Below are 13568 nucleotides of genomic sequence, written 5' to 3' on the forward strand. Positions count from 1 at the left end.
TGCCATGTTTATGCTTTCAGCACCTACATGTTTATTGTTAAATCAAGCCCTAAAGAAATTGTTCTCATGCCTAATCAGATAATTGGACAAATTGATTTAAGAACCCAATAATTTTGAGTTTTTCATAGCTTGTCACCAAAAAAAGTAGTCTTTTATTTATTTTATGAACCAATCTAGACTAATATTTTTTTAGGGTGTTGAAATCTATTATTTGGTTGTTGATCTTTTACATAAAATTTGCTATACATTGTGCTAAGTAGAGGCCATCAGTGGGTGAACGTGATTCATGGTCATATTCGTAACCTCACCCCCCCCCCCTGAACTTAATTAGTTTTTGGTTCATGACCAATATTGAAGTTATGACGGTTATATTGGATAAATCTCAAAGTTGTCTATAAGATTTTTCAATATCCAACTAAGTTTATGAGTCTTCCTTTAATTAAAGACTTGTTGGCGATTTCAAAACGTTTTTCAATAAAACCCTTCAATAAGATAGTCAAATACGTGCTACATTGCCTAGGCGTATAAAAACTCGCCTACATGAACAATTCAATAGGCTGATTTAGAGAGCTTAATGTCAAATCACATATAGCGAGAGGCCTTTAAAGCTACTAGCAGCTTCGCTTTAGGATCTATTTGACATAGAACCACATACCTTGCTTTTAACCTATTACACTAATAGGCAGGGTTTGTCGGTAAAATAAAGTAGTCAATTGGGATGCCCCCTGAACTATACCTATAACGTTCACAAGATTACCTAACTCCTCGAATAGACCCCTAAATCTTGGGACAGAAAATTCCTTCGATTTGCCCAAAAACCAAAAAGATAGGAACAAAGATCTCATGGTAATGACACGCATATCGAAAGTTTGGAAAGTGGGCTTCGTCCAACTCATCTAGAAAATTATGGGAAATTCTACATGGTAGCCCCAACTTTTAGGTTTTTTACATGGTAATACTTCTTAATTTTTCAATACTTTGTAGCTCTGAACTTTTGGGTTTTCTGCATTATAGCACTTCTCAAGTGAGTTCTGTTAAGTTGTCCTTAGTTTTGACATTTATTAGTCTATCATACAAATCGAGGAGAGCCTATCAGCCCGTTAGTTCATTTTCAAATGGTCATATCTCACTCGTTTCTCATCGGAATCGAGCTTTTGAGTAGGCGTTGGAAAGCTGTTGAGCTAAGTTTTTATCTTCAACTTGAATCTTTCCAAAATATTAAATGTTATGTGAGATATGACCTTTTAAAGTTGACCCTTATGCACAAACACTTATGAACAAATGGAGTTACTCTTATGAACATATGGAGTTATTTTTATGACCAAATGGAGTTAATTGTATGAGTATGTGGTTACTTTTAATAATAAAAGGGTGTCACTCCTATAAAGAAATGTTGTTACTCTTATAAGCAAATGCAATTACTTTTGTGAACCTTTGGGGTTACTCATATGATTAAATGAGGTTACTCGTATGATTATTTGAAGTTACTTGTATAAATAAGGTTACTAATATAAATTAATTGGATTACTCATAAGATTAAATGAGGTTACTCATAGATTAAATGACATTACTATTATAAATTGATTGGGTTACTCATGATAAAAATGGGGTTACTCACATAATAAAATGGAGTTACTTTTGTGAACAATTGGGGTTACTTGATCAAATATTGTCATAGTATGATTAAATAAGGGTAATATTGTGAACTAATGAGGTTACTCGTATGAACAAACGAGGTTACTTTTGTGAACAATGAGGTTACTCATTTGAATAAATGAGGTTACTCATTTGAAGAAATGAGGTTACTAATCAGTTTACTTTTATCGATTAGGTTACTTGTTTGAATAAATGTGATTACTTTTGTGAACCTTTGAGGCTACTCATAAGATTAAATGAGGTTATTCATAGATTAAATGACATTACTTGTATGACTAAACGAGAAAATGAGAAATTAATCAATTACTATTATGAATGGGTGGGGTACAGTTACTCGTTTGAATAAATGCGGCTACTTTTCTGAACTATTGGAGTTACGACTTACTCATATGATTAAAATGAGGTTACTCGTATAACTAAAATGAGGTTACTAGTATTAATAAGTGGTGTTACTAATATAATTTTTTAAGGTTACTCATACAAACTAATGAGGTTATTGATATGATATGCTATGAACAAATAAGGTTACTGATATGAACAAATGATGTTACACATATGAACAAATAAGATTACTTTATCCTAATTAATTAAAACTTCTATTTATTCTAATTAACTAAACATGAAAACTACATTACTTAGTAATTTGGTCAATGCTTAAAGTAGAATAGAAACATCAATCATCATCCCTTAAGTTGCAACCCTCTCCCCACCAAACACCAACATTCTGTTCGATACACTTTCTTCGATATCTCATATCAACTTCATCGCCACGACTTCTGCTCAATGACTTCTGCTCAACTTATAATAGAGATTCAATAGTTAGGTTTAGGATTACTTTTCTCTGAAATTGTACTTAATTATTGCTCAGAAACACAACGGCTTTCTTAGAACCCGCGAATACAGATTCCAAAGGAGAAACGAGTGAGAGTTTTGCGGAGTTCGCCATCGTTGAAGCTTCGAAAACAGTAGGAGGTGCATCGTCGACGGAATTCTACGACGTCGCCATTATTGAAGCTTCGAAAGTGATTGAAGGAGAGAAGTTGAAGATGAAGATGAATAAGGAGAAGAGAGTGAAATTGTAGCAGAGGAGCGAGAAAAGGGAGTAGCCATGGCGTGGACTTTGTGTGAGAGGCGAGTTTGTATTAGCGGTGATTCTAGTAACAGCGAAAGGCATTTGTTATTGTTTGCTGGATTTATTATTTCAAATTGGACTGGGTCGACCACACGCGAAATTTTCGATGTGGCGGACCGTATATAAGAATTTGCGTTTGATTTTTGCCATTTGCCAAAGTATTACTTTCTGCGTTAATATCCTTTTTAGCATAAATTAGAATTAGAAGAGATAAAAACACATTAACATAAATCCAACCGTTTTCAAACTAAAAATTATTCCATATATTAGCAAAAAAAATTTAACCATAAGTTATTATAGGAATGAACCCGTCCAAAAAAAAAATACTATAAAAATAATGACAAAAGTCAATATGTTACAACTTAATATATATAGAGATTGTTATAAATTGAGGTAGATATGCAAATAGACAAGCTCAATCCCATAGTGCTATTCTCCCATTCTCTTCATCTCAATAAATATCGATGTATTCCAATAACTTTTGTTACGCTCAACTAAGTTCGGCAAAATGGGGGGGGGGGGGGGGGGGGGGGGAACTTCATGGTATGATATGTGACAAAAAGAAGAAGTTTCCTTGTAACAAATGGCACTCTTCACTTTGTTTCATACCCAAAGTCGCTACATATTGTCAACATGGACAAAGTATTTTGCCAAACGGAGAGACTTGCACATGAGAAGTTTTAAAAGAGGTATCATAATTAGTAATTACACAGATATTTCATATATCCTGTACATGCTTAATTACCTAACTCAGACTTCCAAATGCCAAACAACTATTGACATGACAGTTTGAGAGCATGACTATTAATAGGCATCATAAGCTATATAAGAATTAGGAACATATGACAATTCACATATTTTCTAATAAAATTCACGATCGGGCAAGAGTAAAGGTGCCACAAGAGACCAGACGTAAAGTCCTGCAGTCACCCATTCTGTGCAAATCTTTACCCAAACAGAAGCCCAGCCAATATCAATAAGATCCGAGTTGTCAGTTGAGCTGGTCCACCCCGAGAGAAGCATGGCAGAGTACATGCTAGCGAGGGCAAATATTAGATGAAAGAACATGTATGAATAACTGACCGGCCGGGGTTCTGAATCCTTTTTGTCTCTGCCTGCTTCTGTATCCTCTGAACTCAGAAGAGATTTTGTCGCACCTGCAGCAGGCAAGAAAACATTTCCGAATTATTTGTCAAAATCATGATTGTTTTTAAGGGGCGAAAAAAACATGATATTGGACAAGGAATGTGTTAAAGTTCAGTTGGGATATACTCAAAAGGACAAGACAGCAAGATGAGAGAACAGAGCAGACCTGAGAAGTGATTACAACAGGATTGAGGGATTTTTTTTTCTTTTATTTTTTCGGGGAGGGGTGGGGGGATCTTTTATAAACTTCCAAAATCTAGTCAATGCATATAGTTATGTAAGAACTAATGCTAAAAACAAATCCACATTTGCCACGGTTAGATTTAAATCGGTGTACCTTGCTTAAATTGTTTTTCTTCAATTTAGAATATCTTCATATGTTATGGGACTCACAGATTGTGCTCCAAAAGAATATGCTCGTCTCAAAATGAATATGGTCTTTCCCAAAATGAATATAATTGTTTCTATGAGGAAGATGTCATTATGTTTTTAATACTAAACGAAAATGTACGTATATATTCCTATTTCCTAAAATAATACATTATAAATTTCAAGATGAGGATTATGTTCATTTGAATACAATATAATTCATCAGCATACATACCGAAGTATTCTACTCATAACACGCATAAGGGGTGAGGGGACAGACTATATCTGCACAATTGCAAATGAGAAAAACAAGAAATGGTTTTAATCCATCCCAGCCGCACTCCACCCACAAACAATTTTATCTTCTTTCAATTTTATTTACTATCCTCGACATTATAGTAACCTTTTTCTTTCTGCAACTGCAGCAAACTCATCCATCATATATTGGTGTCTCATGCGAAGATGAAAACAATGAATTCGGTATTGTGAGATTTCTAAAAGGATATGGAAAGGTTCCTCACTAGGGCTCCAGGTTGGTAATGACAAATCCATCCCATTCCATGTATGAATAAAAAACTACCTCACGTATTTCTGGAAGCAGGAAGGGAAAAACCAATCTATGAGCGAAATTTTTATTGCAATACTCTGGTCAATTTGGATACATAGGAAAAATAGTCTTTCGGAAATCTAAGTTACATCCCAATGAAATTTTAGACGAGGTATGGAAGCATCTAGATGGGATACAACTTAGGAGGCTTAACCAACAAAAATTCCAGAAACAGACAGGTCTTGAAAAAGCAGCCAAGACGCAAGAGCAAGATATCATCACATCTAACCAGAACTGCTGCATAATGCAAGTTGATGGGGCACGGAAGAAACGAGGAACGAGAAACAATGCAGCGCGCATAGGGTGGAAGGCAACGACAAATGCTTGCGTCAGCTTTGAAGGTAATGACAGAATCATGGCCACGTCAGCAATCCACGCAGAGGCCTATGCGCTCCTAGAGGACTCATGGAAGCGAATAAGCGACAAATCAGAAAAATAAAGGTCATCTCCGTCCCCGCTCAACTTAATCAAGCCCTCACACACCAACACAACTTAGTTGATATTTACAATGTTTGTAAGGACATAAAAAAATAACGTAGCTGTTTCAATTACTGTGAACTATATAAAGTAGGCAGGGATCAGGTTAAGCAGGCCCATGACTTAGCTGTGAAGGCAAGGCAGGGCTTGTTATGTTAATTGTGTGAGATCTTGTTGCCAAAAAAAAAAAGAAAAAAAAAAGACAACAATGAATTCCCCAACCGTGTTATTGCTAAGAGTTCAAAAGAGCTTAATGTATTGCCTGTTTAACTGATTTAGCCCGCCCACTTCTACATTCAACAAGAGCCTCAGCCACTCACAGTTAAACCCCCAGGCAAACATAGAAATCCAGTCACTGTCGCACAACCATCTACCCCCACACTAGCGACAAAACAACTTAAAGCCTTATTCTATCCCACTAAGAACATTACAGAAAGTGAAGGTACCCTTTTACTTCTATTTTCTCCTTTACTAGCCCATTCCTAAAACAGGATAAGCCAAATTCCACGGGTGCACCCTCTAATCCATATAAAGCTGTTAAACCATCATTAAAGCACCGATAAGAAGTAATCTTCTCAAAATAGGCCCTCAGTAATGACGAAAAGAGGGCTTTGCACACGTATTAAAGGAGGGCCAAAATATGCTTTATTGCAGATAGTGTGCCAATGAAAAAATAAAAACTTGGTTATGAGAAAAGATGTTAGTGGAGGGTCACACATCATTGGATGGGATTTGGAACGAGAAAATATAAGGTAAGGAGTCCCATCACATGGTTGGGTTCATAACATTTTCACTGTAAGTGACAGGAGATTTGTTTGTGAACAATCCAAAAGAAAATAGAATATGAATGTAAAAGGACAGGAGTACAATAGTACAATTTTGGAGGACACAGGACAAAGAGTCCTCTAACAGAAATCAACAAGAGCAAAAGAAGTGCCGACATTCCTCCCACATGTAGAATTCATTGCATTATACTTATGTCAACGAGTTTGATTAGGGTGCATGTCAATTATGAACATTAATTAACCAAAACAGGTAAATCACAAATTTTACTTCCAAGTTTTATTGGGTACAGATACATGGCAATAGTTTACATAAGAAAGCTTAGTAACTTCAACCAATTTCCTGTTCTGGTTAGCTTGACATGCAGACATACCAAAACCACAATTCGGCTGATTTACAGCAAAAATATGTTTGTGTCCATACCTGCCCTTGGAGATGATGGGGGTGATAGAAAGGCCTTTGAAGAGCCGGCGCGAAGAGCTGAATACAACACTGAGAGTACTGTAGTGATCATTCCAAGGACAAGGGTGCTTGTGGTGACAGCTTTCGATTTGTTATGTAGGCCATTGCAAACATAGTCACGAGGTTCACTAGAAAGACCAGTATAGCACACATAGGCACAGTAGACAGAAATCACTGAGGCTGGCAAGAGGCTTCCATTCACCTGTTAAGAATTAAACAAACAACAATACTAGTTTGATCAGCATTGTCCCTCAACTCAAACAATAATTAACCTATAAAGATATATAGTCTTCCACTCATTTGCACAAATGGTGATCTTGACCTAATTAGCACGCAGTTGAAAATGGGAACGTAAACGAGTACATGGACAGGGACAGAAAACAGCAAATCTAAAAACGACAGATGCAGCAAGGAAATGGCAAAACACAAGACTTTTTTGAAATTTATATAAAAACAAAGATAAACGGTATAATTAATATTTTCAGAATGATTATAGATGATAGCAATTAGTGGCACGTGGCAGATAAGTTTTTCTTGTATTTATTGGGTTATTGGATTTTATGAGGTTGTATTGGGTTCACACTTTAACAACAACAAAAAAAAAAAAAAACGAAAAAGAGGAACCCTAAAGATAACAACAGACTCTACAGCAGCAGCATTTCTTATAAGTTCTGTTTTTAATGCTTCCATCTCTCCTTTCCCTCTTCTCTCCTTCTCGCTCTCTTTTTTTTAACCATATCTTCTCTACTCCACCTCTAATATACCCGCAAACACGAACAGGATGAAAGGAAAAAAGAAAAAGCCAAATGATAGAGTGTGAGAGAGAGAGAGCTAAAGGGAGAAGAACAGAGAAGAAGCAAAGGAAGAATTGAAGCCATGCCCTAAGTCCAATGTTGATATGCTTCGCCAGTCGTCCCCTAGACGTCCCCATGAAGAACTCATCGGTTCCCAGTAAACTTTTAAGAAAAGTTTCGAAGGTGTCCCTGAGCTGTCCCAGTACCGCCTCCATCCCTATCACCGAATCCGCCCTGGTACAGAGATGCCACCTACTCGGTGCCCCTGTGCGTCATAGATCTTGACATCCAGCTTCAAAGACCAATTTTAATAAATCATAGCCAATCCACATCCAGTGTCACAATTTTTCTCTAAAAAGAGAGGAGCATATACAAACCTAAAAGACCAACTATCCTCAAATCAGCTTGGTATCCTTTATATGCTTAGTACACAAGACATATACAAATTCAGTCCATCTGCCCAAGAGTGCAGAGACTATGTTTCTTAATTCTTATAACGTAAACTGCCTTAAGAGTAGAACAACAATGTCAGAGCCTTAATCCCTATAAGATGGGGTCAACTACATGAACCAAGAAATGATCTACCGTTAGCAAAGATTTGTACAAAAAGTGCAACCCATTGTCATACAGGTATAAAGTAGTAAAGATAGTAAGATGCATGTTTAAAACCAAAAAATTTGCTTGAATTGTCAAAACGTGCGTACAGTTCACACCTTCTCTTTTCTTATTGTAATTTTGCTTCATTTTAAAATCACCCAGCACAAACTAATTCTATCATTGCGTTTATTATCGTTCATTGATTTTTGAACACTTATAAGTAGTAGCAATGAGTAACATGCGATCATTTGAAATGTAAATATGATTTCTCTATTCAAGATTGTTCGACTAATATTAGCAACATCAACAATAATTTCTACTGTAGTAGTAATAGTTACATCAGCAGCACATTGAGCTATGTAAGCAAGTAACTATAATCATTACTAATAATGCGATTTTGATATGTACCGGCTGACAATAAACATTAAATATAAATCCTAAAATGGTAATTACTTCAGAGATTTATGACAATATCATGTACCGATCAGTAAAACATTCAGATTTTATAGCAGAAATCTAATTAGAAAACGCTTATCCTACTCTGTAAAAACCATATAAGCAGAAATCATTTCCGTAAAAGAGCTTTTATAGCAAATCGACTTTTATCAGCAAAAATAAGTTAAATAATAAATTCGATTTAGTAAAGATTGCTTGAATAAATTAAGGCCTACATCTAACAATCCTCAATTGATTCAAATTTAAAATTGAACTAAAAAAAAGGGTCAGCAAAACCTAAACTGTGCACGTTGATCCAATGAAAAGACCTCTCCATGATATTCTCTGACAAGGATAGCATCTCACGTGGCCTAGAAAGGTGAATTCATAGTGGCATTCTGCGAAACAGGTCCCTATAACAAGAAGCATACTGATGCTCTAGACAAGCAGGATTCGAGCATCGATCGACATTCTTCTACTTGTAAGCACACTCATTGTCATCATAAATTTTATATTACGTGTTCCTAAACTCCTTTAATCTATACCACTACATCATTATTGGTTCACCATTGCTTGAGAGAAACATCCTACTTCGCCCTTTGGAGTGCACCAAAACCAATTGAGGATACATTAATTCTGGGGTCGGCTTCCACAGCCCAGCCTCCATTATGGCTGAGGCCATTCGAACTATAGGCAGCATGTCCACCATGGCACCACATATCAATTTTTTCCATAATATTTCATGTCATAGCACTGTAGTACATCCATACGTTTACCATATTAAGGATCAGGTCTTTTCCCGGTTGGAGAATTTATTTTCTCCTGCTAACTAAGCATACGACACCATGGATAGCCAAAGCTGATCTAGTACTCCCTAAACTGATTTGGCATATTTGCCACCTTAGTTGACAACAGTATTGGCTCTATAATTGTCAGCACCAGGTCCCTTGACTAAGCACATGGAGCGCGGGTGGCAGCACTGAAGTAGAAACCAACACAGTACAAAAGGGACAAAATTCACACCGTAAACGAGGGCTAACAGTAGAAACTATAGTCGTCTTATGATTGAGGAAGTAAAGAGAAAAATTTCCTCACCTTTGGATGCAACGCAATGACAGCAAAAGCGAAAGCAAGAATCATGGTCATGACAATGAAGAACACATTGAGGCCACAGTCTTGACCAGAGGGGTTGAACCAAATGAACAGAATTCCAGAGAAAGCAAATGCAGCGATGTAGCATCCCACTGATACTGCAAGCAAAGCAACGTACCTGAAAAATCAATGAAAATTTCTTCAGGCAACCAGGTCAGGAAAAAGTATATGTTGCATATGCTAATCTAAACTATACCATTTCTGCTCATCTTTCTCAACCCACGCATCATTCCATGTGTAAGTGAAATCCAACAGTAAAACAACCTGAACCAACAAAAATAGCCCAGCACCAAACTTTGACAGAATCCCTGCAAAATATATTGACAGCTAAGATAAACTTAATAGACATGCATGAAATAATATGCAGATGCGACTTTCACCCTCCGAACACTAGATGTGCCCCTTTACTAACCACTAGTAGTGTTGTGACGCTAAGTAAGAAGTGTTGTGACCTTAGACCTTCTCATTTCTCAAGTGGGATGCTTTTATCATGTGATCTTTCCTTTATATACTTCCTCCGTTCTTAAATTAACGAAGTACCTACCATTTTAGACCATTTCAGAATAAATGAAACGGTACTTTATTTGGTATTCACTCCTCTCTATCTCTCTCCTCATCACATGGGTCCCTCTTTTTCTTTCTCTCTATCTCTCTCCTCTCCTAAATCCCCTTGCCAAGGCCCTTTATTTCATTCAAAACAGAACAAAGGAAGTATATATATGTTCTCATAATTCCATTTTTTTTATGTTTCTACTTTATTATGACATTTAGATTTTAATGGGTCCCGTGAAAAGTAAGAAGAACAAAATTTAGATAAAAATCTATAACATAGTTAAGTTAAACAAGTTGTCTAATTTTTCAAGTGTCAAAGTGAACATTTTATTGAGGCTAGAGGAGTAAATGACTTGATAAAACACAAGAGTTCCCAAAATTCACTAGAGCTGCAGCAGTAAGTTCGCTGCAATAATGACATTAAACTGAATCAAAAATGTAGTCAAGTTCATTTTTGTGGACACGACTCGGAGTTATCAAAAATATCGAAAGCCATAAAGAGCTTACCGTAAATATCGACAACAACATTTGGCATAAAAAACATAAGAACAATAAGTAGAATCCAGATAATCATCTTCACCATCCATCCTCCATGATGCCAGGAATCACGTTTGTCATTCTGGTCCTTGACACCAATCATAATCAAGGCAAGCACTGCGAAAAATAGGAAATTCCCCAAGCTGACCCGAAGAACTGTACTTGTCTGGTACCACTCCTTTGTGTGATCAGCATTATTTATCCCTTCAAGGACAAATTTAGCTGACAATGTCAGATAAAGACCTATCTCACAGAGTTTATTTAGCAGCCACCCACACATGCTATACATAGAAAAAATTCAAAGATATAGCTCCTGCATTCAATTTTTACTGTCTTGAGATTGCAGATTGAAAGAGGGAAGATGAATGAAACTTTAATAGATAAGGTACGTGACAGAAGAGGATAACACTCATATAATAATGTTTGATATTTGAAAAGAAGAAAAAAATAAAGGACAAGCAACAAGATTGAACCAAATAAATAAACTCAAAATGAAAAAAATTAGAAGACCAAGGAAAGCCAGGCCAAGTGCTTTCATTGTCAGTATAGTGCAGTCGTGGACTGAAGCAATAACTTCTAAAATACGTCATCCGTCTGAGAATAGTTGCACCATTTGCATAGTGTTTACTATTTGCATCTTACATTTTGATTGTCTTTTGTATTTATACTTTAGGAAAAACATACTCATATGGATCTTGTCAGATTTGTCTCAATATATATTTTTTCATTATCAACGTTTTATAATTTTTACTTATGGATAATTAAAGATATTAGTGTTTGAAATCATGCATCGGCAAGCGTGAAAATATGAAATGTTACAACAACTTCTTAACGGAGGAAGTAATAAAAAAGAGAAAAGGAGAAGGGCGAGACGGTTTTCCCAGCCTGATTAGTAGTAGCCATGAAACAAGTAGCTACAAGTGCCAACTAGAACCCAACAACCAGGTGGTCAACTATTAGATAAAATCATGATTACATTAATGACATCTTCCCTTATTAAGGTGTAAGCCTCAAAAGTCCCTGCATCACTTCACCAGTCACTCCCAAAAACTCCTCAAAAAAAAAAAAGGTCACTCCCAGAAAGGATTGAAAAAAAGGTAAAATAACTCCCTGCTGTTCTACTAGTGTAGTTTTGTCCCTTTCGACACAAGTCGTAGTGATTCAAGGGCCTCCCTCGTTCCCCACAATGCACGACACTGTTATGATTTTTTAGATCAAATTCTCTATAGGTCTTCCTCCTGAGGGTGTGTTCTCTAAATCCCTTCACCTTAAAATATAAGTTTTGGGGGGTCATCACGTCTAATAGATCCAATCAAGTGTAAAAATATGGTGAAATCAGGGCTGCACATGTCCAATCAGATCGAAAATAAATAGTAGGTGCAGTATATTTCTCTACAACTCCAACAACATATACAGTCAGTTTGAATGCTCTACTGAAATCTTCTATTGTGATAATGGTTGAGACTTTTGTGTCCAAAATTGACGGTTGGTTTCACTTTCACAGCCCCTATACTTCACCCCAAACTCACAAAGCCCAGCGCATGATAACAACAATTAGAAATCGAGTCCGCACCCTTCTCATCCATGCTTCTCTTCCACCCTTTTATTGGATGCGTGTGCTACAGCCTACATGCCTCTCGTTATCAGCAAAACACCATTACCATTATTGTCCCATCATCTCCACTGACTTTAATTACAATAAAATCTTCTTCAACCCCCGCATTCAAGTTTCCGAGAACTCGTATCTTCCCAACCTTATCTCCACTATTGAATCCAGATGACAAATTATCAATTCACAGACACAAAATAACAAAAAAGATATAAGGCCAGTTCAACAAAATTGGACAACCAACAACATATATCAGCAAAGGAAACTCTAAAGCAAAGAAAATCAACCAATCATAAAAATACTCGGCAGGTTGAGCATGATTTATGAAATACGGCAGACTAAAATAAAACTAGGCAGCAAAATGATGAGAACTATGAAAATAGAAATAATAGAGAAGTAGAAATTGTGACATACAAGGGAATTTCTCTAACAAAGGAGAAGCAACTTCTCGAAGAATCCAAGAAACAACAAGAGAAGCACCAAAAAGGCCACAGTATGCGATCCTAGCTGACTTATTTGTTATTCCAGAAGCCACTGATGTGCAACACCCGCATGCCAGAGATGCACAGCATGAAAACAAGCACGACATTTTTTCTCTCCTCTCTTTGTTTCTCTCTCCTCCTCCTCCTCCTTCTTCTATGTATCCGAAGACTCTGTTGCCGGGGAAATCAAAGAATTATCTAGATAGCTGACGAGTTCTGATTACCTTTAGATTCCGAATTTTTTTAAGAAAAGTTGGAGGAATTAGGAAATCCTTCTTGTAATAAATTTTCCTAAGGAAAAATCGTAAGAAACAACTTAACAACCTTATAAAAGTGAAAAAGTCACATTTTGTGAAAAACTAACTTTATAATTTATTTTTTTGTGAGAAACAACCTTTAAACTGTATTTTTTCGCTTAAATGAAACCTCATGGAGTAATTACGGTGTTGACCACTAATTTTCGGTGTTGACTTCTTATTATTGTTAACTAGTAACCACTATTGGATAATATTATAGGTAAAGGGATAATATTATATTGTAAAGGGTAAAATGGTACTTTACTAGTCATAGGTCCGTAATGTAAACAGTATAAATATTGAATGTCAGGTTAACACAATTATTTCCCACACTTGTACATGGTATCACAGCCAAGGATTTCCTAAAAGAATTTTTTTCCCCTCCGAAAATTTTTTTTACGTAAACCAAATTTTTTTTTTTACATAACCTTTTTTTTCCTGGCCATGGATTTATCCTCCAATACTTTCGCTGCCTCTGCTGC

At 36.3% G+C, this 13568-nt stretch overlaps 1 protein-coding gene across 1 annotated transcript; it reads right to left on the reverse strand.

The window, feature by feature from the left end:
• Window positions 1-3339: 3339 nt before the first annotated feature.
• LOC104906806 (uncharacterized) lies at window positions 3340-13058 on the reverse strand. The gene is made up of 6 exons (XM_010695623.4): window positions 12723-13058; window positions 10670-10903; window positions 9807-9918; window positions 9554-9728; window positions 6594-6834; window positions 3340-3945 (listed from the first exon to the last, which is right to left on the reverse strand). Exons 1-6 carry the CDS (start codon window positions 12895-12897, stop codon window positions 3650-3652), a joined length of 1233 nt encoding a protein of 410 aa, XP_010693925.1. The 5' UTR covers window positions 12898-13058; the 3' UTR covers window positions 3340-3649.
• Between the last annotated feature and the right edge of the window lie 510 nt (window positions 13059-13568).

Source organism: Beta vulgaris, chromosome 3 (genome assembly GCF_026745355.1).
Source record: "Beta vulgaris subsp. vulgaris cultivar EL10 chromosome 3, EL10.2, whole genome shotgun sequence".
Taxonomy (NCBI): domain Eukaryota; kingdom Viridiplantae; phylum Streptophyta; class Magnoliopsida; order Caryophyllales; family Amaranthaceae; genus Beta; species Beta vulgaris.